Here is a 10,162-nt window from a genome sequence, read left to right as displayed (position 1 = left end):
TTGGTAGATTATACGGCATAATAAAAGTTCTCATATATGCCCCGACAGAACATATTTTCTTCCCACTTTTCCTTTATCTACGATCTCAGTTTTTTGCATCTACCACTTCATCTTTTTTCGAACTTTGGTAGAATGTAAGTTCTACTAGATTTGTAAACAAAATCCGGAAATTTAGGAAAAATACGGTTACCAGATATTCCCTAAATCTTTTTTATTTCCTTTTAAAAATGTTTATCATTAGTTTTTGGCTGTTTTGTAAGGTCATATGTAAACTAGTATAAGTATGGCTAAAATCTAGCTACTTAAAGTCAAGGGACTTTTAGCCAGACACAATCTTCCATGTCTTTTCTGAATAGTGGACGGGTTGTGATGCATTTCCCTATCTATCAGCCTCCGTTACGCAAGTAACCATACGTCATTATATGTGCATCACGTACGCATACGCCTTATCCTAGTCTTCTTTGTTTCTTTCCCTTTTTCAAATTTTGAAAATGACTTGGAGAGGAATACTCTGTTGAAAAGTCAGGTTTTAAAATTTGTGGTACTGTTCAGCAAGACCAAAGTTGGATAATAATTTTTTTTCCTCAGTTTGAAGGGAAAACAAACATACAGTCTGAAAGCAAATCCTTAACAAGCTAGATTGGGCTCACTAGAGCTTTATTGAAAGTAGATATAAATAGCTCATAAAAATGTTCCTAGTTTCAATCTCTTACTCAGAGAGACATCTTGATCGTTCCTGCCTCCCCCTTGAGCCTTCTTCAGTCATGTGGTCTTTTAATTTGCAGTTCCGTATTTGTAAAACTCCAACATCTCTTCTTCAACGGGATGTGTCTTGCCTACTATCACAAGACAATGCAACGGTGCTCCACAATCAACACTCTCCGATTGCTTCATCGTCCCCGAAAGTATCTTCTGGTCCTCAGCGCCAAGCCTCGCAAAACCCACACACTCTGTCTCTTCAGAGTACACAGAATCTCCACGCTTCTGCTCAACTTCCAGCAGCTGCTCGATGGCCGTATTAACAGTCATATACCTCGGCGGCTCATACTGTTTCTTCCCTCCTCTGCAAAGAGACTCGAAAGTAGGCTCCTTCACTCGAATATCAAGCAAGCAGAGCGTGTGCAGTCCAAGGGCACGGTTCTTCTTGATCTTCTCGTAAAAGCTATCAGGTCTCCAAATCTCGGTAAAGAAAGGGGTCGAAACCGTCTCTCCGTAATGGTAAAGCTGCAGACGACAGATCCCAACATCGTTCATCACAGATGCGTTGTGCACCACCTCTACGTTTACACCGAGTTTCTTAGGTCTAACAACAAGATCGCTATGCGTTGTAGCTCTGCAACAAACAAAAAAACACACAAAAACAAAACAATTCAGACAGTATCTAACTAACTAAACGACACCGTCTAACTAGATTCAACATTACCCAAAGGGATCACCGATTCACCAACAACGAGAAAAGCGATATCATTATCAATGGCTTCTTCAATCATACTCCCTGCCTTTCTTCCACCATCTCTCTATCAGCAAGTGTGATTGGTTTCCCATAAAACTTTTCCTGTCCATGTATATTTTCTGAGATTTCTTGACGGCCTCGAGTCCTCTCAGGGTTATGTCGCTTTCGTCTCCTAAACCTAAACCTATGATGTACAACATCTTCTCCTTCTAACTCTTCTCTTCTGTCTTGAACCTTAACACATGAATCAAGCACTCAAATCAGGTAATTGAGGAAGAGTTGAGCTTTATAAGATTAAAAGCTTCAGCCTTTAGTTAACAATTGATGAACTAAATCTAAGACAAAGACAAATCTATCAGCAACATAAGTGAGTTTTGGTTTACCTGGTGATGGTCGTTCAAACAAAAAAAAGGGTTTGCCTGGTGATGTTCGCAGAGAGCCTGGGTTGGAGACGATTGAATTTTCAACTTTTTTAACTTTATTTACTTTTTACTATATTCTAAAACTTACTAATATCATATTATAACTATATTAATTAGTACTTATGTTTTTATTATATTTATAAATCTAAATAGTAAATACGAAGGACTAAAGTGGGGTTTCCTTATGGTTTGTACTAAGAGGACAAAGATTAGTAAAATTATTCTAAGGGGACAATAGCTAAGTTTTTTTGTTCTTTATTTCCAAATTTCCCTTTAATAATTCGATGACGACTTCCACATGATATAGTCATTATTAGCTTCTCACACTTCCTTTGGGAAACTGTCGACTGTCTTTAGGATCTGTAGATAGTAAGAAACAAAGACGTAGAAAAGAAGAAAACTTTAACTTTTATTAACTTTCAACCCGACGGCTATGTTCACTCTTTACAACCCTTATATACTACTCTCAAGATTAGGTTAACCTCAGCACACCAGTGCACAGCTGTCCAAGCACGCGAAGCTGTTCTTTGTCTCCACACAGTGAGCTGGCTTGGTCGTACAATGCTCACGTAAAGATTGCTTGCTCACTGGTTTCTCAGAAGACGACAGAGTCACGTTCTTGGGCTGAAACAGAGCAACGGTCTTCTCCTTTTTCTCTGTTTGGGCTTTAGTCGAGGGCCCAACATCAATACCGTCTTTACTCCCCCTCAAACTTGGCGTAGGAGGCACGAAAACACCAAGTTTGCTTCTCCATTTATAAAACGACTCCTGAAGCAACGATTTGGTAAAAATATCCGCCATTTGCATAGTTGCATGGATGTGTTTCACCTCCAATGCCTTCATTGCCACCCTTTCTCTCACATAATGTTAGTCCACATCGAAATGTTTGGTTCGTTTGTGGAACATTGGGTTTGCGGTGAGACAAACTGCTGATAAATTATCACACAGCAGCAAAGGAGTGATTTGTTGTTGCAGGCCCATTATCTTCAGCAAGTGCTGTAACCATACTATCTCAGAAGTTGCTGCTGACATCGTCCTGTAGTCTGCCTCTGTGGAAGACTTAGAGACAGTGTCATGTCGTTTTGCAGACCACGAGATAACATTGGAGCCCAACATCGTGCAGAAGCCTCCAGTTGAACGGTGTGTATCCTTGCAACCTGCCCAATCAGAGTCACTGTAACAGACCAGTCTTGAGTTGGTTGACTCCTTAATGCTCACTCCCATGTCAAACGTACCCTTCACATAGCGCAATATTCTTTTTAGCATAGCGAAGTCTGAGACACTCGATTGATGCATCTTCTGACAAATATAATTCACAGAGAATTGGAGATCGGGTCTTGTCAACGTCAAGTATTGCAACTTGCCTGCTAAACTTCGAAAGTAAGAAGGCTCAGCAAAGAGTTCATCATAACCTTTAAGATTGTCAAGCTTCATCGGTAGTGGAGTTGGCATCGGTGCACAGTCTTTCATGCCTGCAATGATGAGAAGGTCTTGAGCATACTTAGACTGATTCAGGAACAGACCATTATCACACTGATGAACCTGAATACCAAGGAAGTAATGAATTGAACCCATATCCTTCATACGAAAAACAGAGCTGAGCTTCTCAATCAATGTCCTCAACAATGCTTCATTATTCCCTGTCAAGATCATGTCATCCACATATAGAAGGAGGTAAAGAACACCAGTGCCTTGATGATAGATGAATAGCGAAGGATCCGGGAAGCTACACTGAAACCCAAACTCCAGAAGAAAGTTACTAAATTTATCAAACCAAGCTCTTGGAGCTTGTTTCAAGCCGTATATAGCTTTCTTTAGCTTCCATACATAGTCTGGTCTCGTCTGATCTTCAAACCCAGGTGGTTGAACCATGTACACTGACTCTTTAAGATCACCATGCAGAAAAGCATTCTTGACGTCAAGCTGCTTGATCAACCATTTCTTCGTGACAGCAACATGCAACACAGTTCGGATGGTAGCTGTTCGTACAACTAGACTAAAGGTTTCAAGAAAATCCACACCTTCCTCTTGCTCATTGCCTCTAGCCACCAGACGAGATCTGAGTTTCAAGACTGAACCATCTGCATTAAGTTTGACCTTGTGAACCCAACCACATCCAACTGGATGTTGATTTTTTCTGATGGAACAAGCTCAAATGTTTCTGTTTCTTCCATATTGTTGACTTCTTCTTTCATTGCTCCATACAATCCTGGATCTTGTAAAGCAGCCTTTAGGCTTCTAGGCTTTGAATGACTTGCTTTTACTGTCACCATTGCATATCTTGGATTAGGCTTGATGATGCCAGCACACGCCCGAGTTGCCATTGAATGAATAGGTGGAACAACTTGCTGCTCAACATCATTGTCATCGTCAGACTGAGAACTTGAGGATCCTGACGAAGATTCAGTTGCTGATTTATTATGAACTTCTTGCTCCACAACCGGACTCTGTGGCAACTGGACTTTCGGAAGAATCACCTGCTTTACTACATGAACAGGAAGATCTTCAGCAGCGACTTCAGTTTCAGTCTCATAATTAGATTGTTGCAGATTTACACTTCTCCATGAATTTAGCACAGATGAGTCTGTAGTCTTGTGAAATTGACTATAAATATCTCCAAAAGGGAAGTGATTCTCATCAAACAAAACGTGTCGTGAGATGAAAACTTTCCCTGTAGGTGGGTAGAAGGATCTATATCCTTTATACTTTTTATTGTATCCCAAGAACACACAGACAAGAGACTTGGGATCTAACTTGTTCTTCATGTAAGGCCTTAGACAAGTGTAACACTTGCATCCAAATACTCTCAGAGATGTGTAAACTGGAGCATGACCATTTAAAACTTCATAAGGACTTTGTTTCTCAGTCAAGACCGAAGATGGCAAGAGATTCGCAATGAATGTCGCAGTGAAAAATGCTTCAACCCATAGTTGCTGTGGTACTTTGCTGTCATACATCATTGTGATTCCAAGCTCAGTGATATGTCTATGTTTCCTATCTGCCAAGCCGTTCTGTTGAGGGGTGTGAGGACATGAGATAAGCTTCTTGATGCCTCTGGACTGCAGATGCTGCATAAACTGCCGGTTTACAAATTTTTCCCCCTCCATCACACTGAAACTGAGCTATACTCTGCTTATATTGATTTTCAACCATTGTTTGAAACCGAACAAACACATAAAAGAATTCAGACTTGAGCTTGAGAGGATAAAACCAGGTGAATCTTGAATAATCATCAATAAAAATGACATAATATTTGAATCCTTGAGATGACACCACTGGACTAGGCCCCCACAAATCAGAGTGAATCTTTTGTAAGGGACGACTAGAGACAGAATCAGAGTTTACAAAGGGAAGCTTTGAACTTTTTCCTAAATGACAAGCATCACAACAGAGACGTGAGCTTGTCTTATTCATTACGATAGCTAAACTTCTTGAAAGATGCTGAAGAACCTCCATATATGTATGACCCAGCCTTCTATGCCACACACCATCACTCGCAGCTTGTTGACGTGTTGAGTAGAAAGCTTGAAACCTCATGTCCTTCAGCACGTACAGATCTTTAAGCCGTTTTCCTTGAGTTATCACACTCTTTGTTGCCTTGTCCTTAACACACACAGAATCACAGTCGAAGGTGAACTAACAAGGATAGTCAGATGTCAACTTTGAAACAGACAACATAGACTTAGTGATACCATGACAGATCAATACATCATTAAGAGGTAAAGTACCTTGAGGAGTTTGGAGAGCAATGGACCCAACATGAGTTATCGGAAGAAAGTTACCATTACCAACTATAACTTGATCGTTGCCTAAGTAAGGCTGAGAAGACTGAAGTTGGCCACTGTTGTTGGTAATGTGAGCAGTAGCTGCGGAGTCAGGATACCATTCTTGACCAGAGTAACGATCTTGATCCGAGACTTTCATTGTAGCTAGAGCAGTTTGAAGAGTGTCTGGAGACTGATAATCCTGGTCAAATCTGTTGTAACACCTCGGTGCAGTGTGACCGTATCTGCCACAGATTTGACACAACGGTCTTGTGTTTGAATTTGATCCAGACGCTCCAGCAAACTGCTGCTGAAAGCCTCTTCCTCTTGTCGAGTAAGATGAGTTTCCTCAACCTCTGTATCCTCCTCGGTGGTTGTATGACCCACGACCTCGAGTGTTGTAACCTCTTCCAGTATGAAAGGCTAAATGAGGATTCACTTCAGCTGGCTGATAGAAAGTTTTCATCTTGTCATCGAAAGCCACCAGCTGGAACACTGCATCCTCAAAACTCATTTGCGGAACAGAGTCCATCGATTGTTCAATAACAGTAGTGATTGACTCATACTCCTTTCCTAACCCACTGAGAGCTCCATAAATCTTTTCTTGACCACTAACATGACAACCTATCGAATCAAGCTGATCACAGACACCTTTGACATCTCCTAAGTATGAAGCCATCGACTTTTGACCTTTAGTCATACCTTAGAGTTTATGCTGTAGATCTAACTTTCGAGTAGCTGAAACCCTGTTGTACTTCTGACCAAACCAGACTTCCTGTGCAGATTGAAGACCGTACACGGACCTCAAAGCTTCTTCAGACAACGAACCGAACAACCAAGCCATAACCAACTGGTCAAGACGAATCCACTTAACAAACTCCGGATTTGATTCTTCAGTAACAACATCACCGTTCCTGGTTGTGACAGTAGGAAGTGGTCTGGGTGTAGATTCGTTGAGATAACCAAGCAAAGACTGACTCGAAAGAAACGATTCGAACTGAGTCTTCCAAAGAAGATAGTTCGAAGATGAGATCTTCAGAGTCACACATTGTGAAATGCTTAGAGACGGCGTAGAGATTGTTTCTGAAGCCTCTTCCATGGCTCTGATACCATGTAGATAGCAAGAAACAAAGACGTAGAGAAGAAGAAAACTTTAACTTTTATTAACTTTCAACCCGACGGCTATGTTCACTCTTTACAACCCTTATATACTACTCTCAAGATTAGGTTAACCTCAGCACACCAGTGCACAGCTGTCCAAGCACGCGAAGCTGTTCTTTGTCTCCACACAGTGAGCTGGCTTGGTCGTACAATGCTCACGTAAAGATTGCTAGCTCACTGGTTTCTCAGAAGACGACAGAATCACGTTCTTGGGCTGAAACAGAGCAACGGTGTTCTCCTTTTTCTCTGTTTGGGCTTTAGTCGAGGGCCCAACATCAATACCGCCTTTAGGGTCTTGACTTGAGCTAGATAGACCCAATCATCCCGCTGAAACTCAACGTCACGCCTGTGTTTATTTTTTGTTGTGTGCATACGCTTCTGAGCAGTTTCTAAACTCTCACTGATTTCACGAATCAGAGCGTCTCTGTCCTGAAGTAAAGTCTCGACCTCAGCATTTGTCGTCCGAACATCACCCATACCGCAAGATCCTAGGAGCATCTCTACGATACAGAGCGAATGTAGTAGTTTTGATGGCACTATGATGAGAATAGTTAAACCAAAACTCAGCCCAAGGAAGCTAATAAACTTTCTTGCAGATTCCCGAGGAGAGATACTGAAACCAGAGCCCGGCCTGTGGGCAGTCCCAAATTTTTATTTAAAAAAATCATTTATATATATACATAAATATTCAGATGTTTGCATGTAAAATAATAAATACAAAATAATTCTTTTGTTGTTCGATTTAACATAAATAAATTTAAAAATACAGCTATAATAAGAAAATATATTTACATTAAATTTAAAAGTACAACTAAAATAAGAAAAATATTTTTATGTGATTAAAATTTTGATTTGGATTTAAAAAAACAAATATTTAAACTGATTTTAAAAGAAATTTTAATTTATTTCTGAAATAAATATAATATATATTTTTAAATTTTTAATAGGGCCCGAAATTCTTAGACCGGCCAACTCTGACTGAAACCAACAGGTTTGGTGGTACAGCTCCGAGAAAGCTAATAATGATGTTATTTCTACTTTTTTTGTGAAACACAACTTACTTTCATTCAATTTAAAATTCTTCCATACAATATAAAGAGTGAATTATACATCCTCTTTTGACCATAATCAGAAAATACATCAGATAAATAAACTAAGCAAGATAGGTCTTCAATCGAAGATGACAGTGAATTCGAGACGATGCTTGAATGCGTCGGGGGAGCTTTCACGACAATGTCAGACAACTAGGGAATAGTCACATAATGTGACGTTGAAGTCCAGACTTCATCTACGAGAAATACCGAAGTAATCTCGGTTGCATCTTCTGGTCCCGTGGAGACCGCTCCACAAGATAGCAAACCGATGAAGAAACTGAAACAAACGCTCGGCAACGAGGCCGAGGAATCATCTCTTTCCAATGGAAGAGGAAATGGTGGTAAGGTTTTCTCCTCTGAAGAGAAGGGTGATGGAGATAGAAACAGTCCCAGTAGATTGACCCGTAAATTCTTCAAACAAGAAAGATACATAAAGTTTGAAACATAGATCTCAGTGAACCCACCCGAAATTTTTATTATACTAGCAAACCCCAATAAAATCACAAAGGCATGATTCGACTTTTTCTTCACTGTTATGTACTTTGAAGAGCTAAAAAATGGTATTAGCAATAACCAACCTCTTAATGGGTCTGGCCCAACCTTCTGAAGCTTGTTCGTCAACACCCGACCAAGCAAAACAAGCAGTGGAAAGGCGAAGGTGGTTGTCAAAGATGGAGGAGATGCTGCCGCTGGATGGATAAAAGACAAACGTCGTTGAGGAGTTATCCTCACCGGAATAAGCAAACCGACCGGTGAGATTTGACGGAGGCCAAGCATGAACATTGATAGCATAGTAGATCTTGTCGGGGAAGATGGTCCGACAGATGTCGAGACCTCGGACTTCCGGATCTGGTCGGCGAGTCAGTGGATCCCCATGGACAACGAGTGCCTTTTCGATGGAGGCTGAGGCAGTGAGGTGGTGTTGCGAGTTAATAGAGGGGAATGGCCAAAGAAGGTCTTCAAATCGGAGGTGGATGTGGGTTATGAAGATGGTGAGACTAGACTGGATGGAGCAAAGAGATAACGGAGCAGGTAATAAAGCCTTTCAGGAATCCCTGGAGACAAATCTGTGGTCGCCATGGACGAAAAAGAACTAAAAAAGACAAAAAAAGATGGCAAAACAGAGAAAGTTGAAGAGAGCACGTCGTCGAAACATAGCAGAAAAGAGGAGGAGAAAAGGCGAAAAATGCTCTCAGATCTGGTCTCTCGATAATCGGACCAGATAGTTAACTAGGGTTTTTTCTTTTCTAGTTCTGATACTTGATGTTATTTCTACCTAATATACAAGAAATCTACTAAATAGCAAAGAAACAATAAATGAATCATAAAAGAATTGGAAAACTCAGGAGACGAGCATCGTTTCTATGATCATTAGTTATAAAGAATATAAAGGAATATTCTCATTAGCTGAACAATAGGGCAAAGCAAACGCACACAGACATACTTCACTGCGATACACAGTTAGCGTACTTCAGTTTCCCTTTCAGAGTTATCACATAGAGTCAAATAGCTGAAGTTCTACTTAAAAAGGATCTGTTCTGTCCGTGACAGCCATTATTAGATGTCTAAACAACCTCATTTGATTCGTAATTTTATCATAACACAAAGAAAAAGATATAATCGAATATATGTACATTGAATTGACTAGCAGCTCCTTGCAGAATCCAACTTCCTTTCAAGGCACTCAGGAGTATATTCTGTCTAATTAGAAAGGGAAAGTAGTTGATCATCTTCTTACCATAATCACCAGCAAGATGTTGTTCAAAAAAAATAAAAATAATAAGCCGACTGTAAAAATGCCACGCATTAAACCAGAGATCAATTTCTATTTTCGTGGTTTGGTCCGGTTTGGTCCGGTTTGATTAATGTTTGCGTTTTTCGTTTGTTAGTATTAAGGTAATAATGTTATGAAATAACTTATAATTTATAGTATAGAAATTTAAATAAGAATAGAATTTAATACCCGTAGGAAGCAAATAACACTAATATAAGGGAGAGAGATTATTATAAGGAAGAAGAAGAAGAAGATGTAATGGTGTACAAAAGAGTGAGATGAGTGATGGTATTTATAGTGAACAACAATGCATAAAATATCAAAGATGGTGCTTGATTTGGTAAATGAGTGGGTGATCATAGTGCTTGATGAGTAGATGATCATAGTGCTTGAGTTGGTAAAGGGGTGGAGGATCATTTCAAAGTTTATCTTATAACACTCCCCCTTGATCATCCATCTTGTATTAAATTAAGTTTCGTAACACTCCCCTTGGG

General features: G+C 40.0%; 1 protein-coding gene across 4 annotated transcripts; it reads right to left on the bottom strand.

Annotated features, from left to right (window-relative positions):
* Positions 1 to 568: 568 nt before the first annotated feature.
* On the bottom strand, positions 569 to 1,926 carry LOC106309997 (probable diphthine methyl ester synthase). Of its 4 annotated transcripts, none has more exons than XM_013747186.1 (3): positions 1,837 to 1,926; positions 1,493 to 1,687; positions 569 to 1,333 (listed from the first exon to the last, which is right to left on the bottom strand). In XM_013747186.1, the coding sequence occupies exons 2-3, from the start codon at positions 1,651 to 1,653 to the stop codon at positions 775 to 777; spliced, it is 720 nt and encodes a 239-aa protein (XP_013602640.1). In that variant the 5' UTR covers positions 1,654 to 1,687; positions 1,837 to 1,926; the 3' UTR covers positions 569 to 774. The 4 variants fall into 4 exon arrangements, with proteins under 4 accessions (XP_013602640.1, XP_013602642.1, XP_013602639.1 ...); XM_013747188.1 differs by having other exon boundaries at positions 1,873 to 1,925; XM_013747185.1 differs by lacking the exon at positions 1,837 to 1,926 and having other exon boundaries at positions 1,493 to 1,830.
* Between the last annotated feature and the right edge of the window lie 8,236 nt (positions 1,927 to 10,162).

This window comes from Brassica oleracea, chromosome C8 (assembly GCF_000695525.1).
Source record: "Brassica oleracea var. oleracea cultivar TO1000 chromosome C8, BOL, whole genome shotgun sequence".
Lineage (NCBI taxonomy): Eukaryota > Viridiplantae > Streptophyta > Magnoliopsida > Brassicales > Brassicaceae > Brassica > Brassica oleracea.
This window is presented reverse-complemented; position numbering and strand designations above follow the sequence as displayed.

Coding starts and splice junctions, on each gene's coding strand:
- LOC106309997 (XM_013747186.1), bottom strand. CDS start 1,653: ATGTTGTACATCATAGGTTTAGGTTTAGGAGACGAAAGCGACATAACC. Junction 1,334..1,492: donor TGGTGGAAGAAAGGCAGGGA/GTATGATTGAAG, acceptor TGTTTGTTGCAG/AGCTACAACGCATAGCGATC.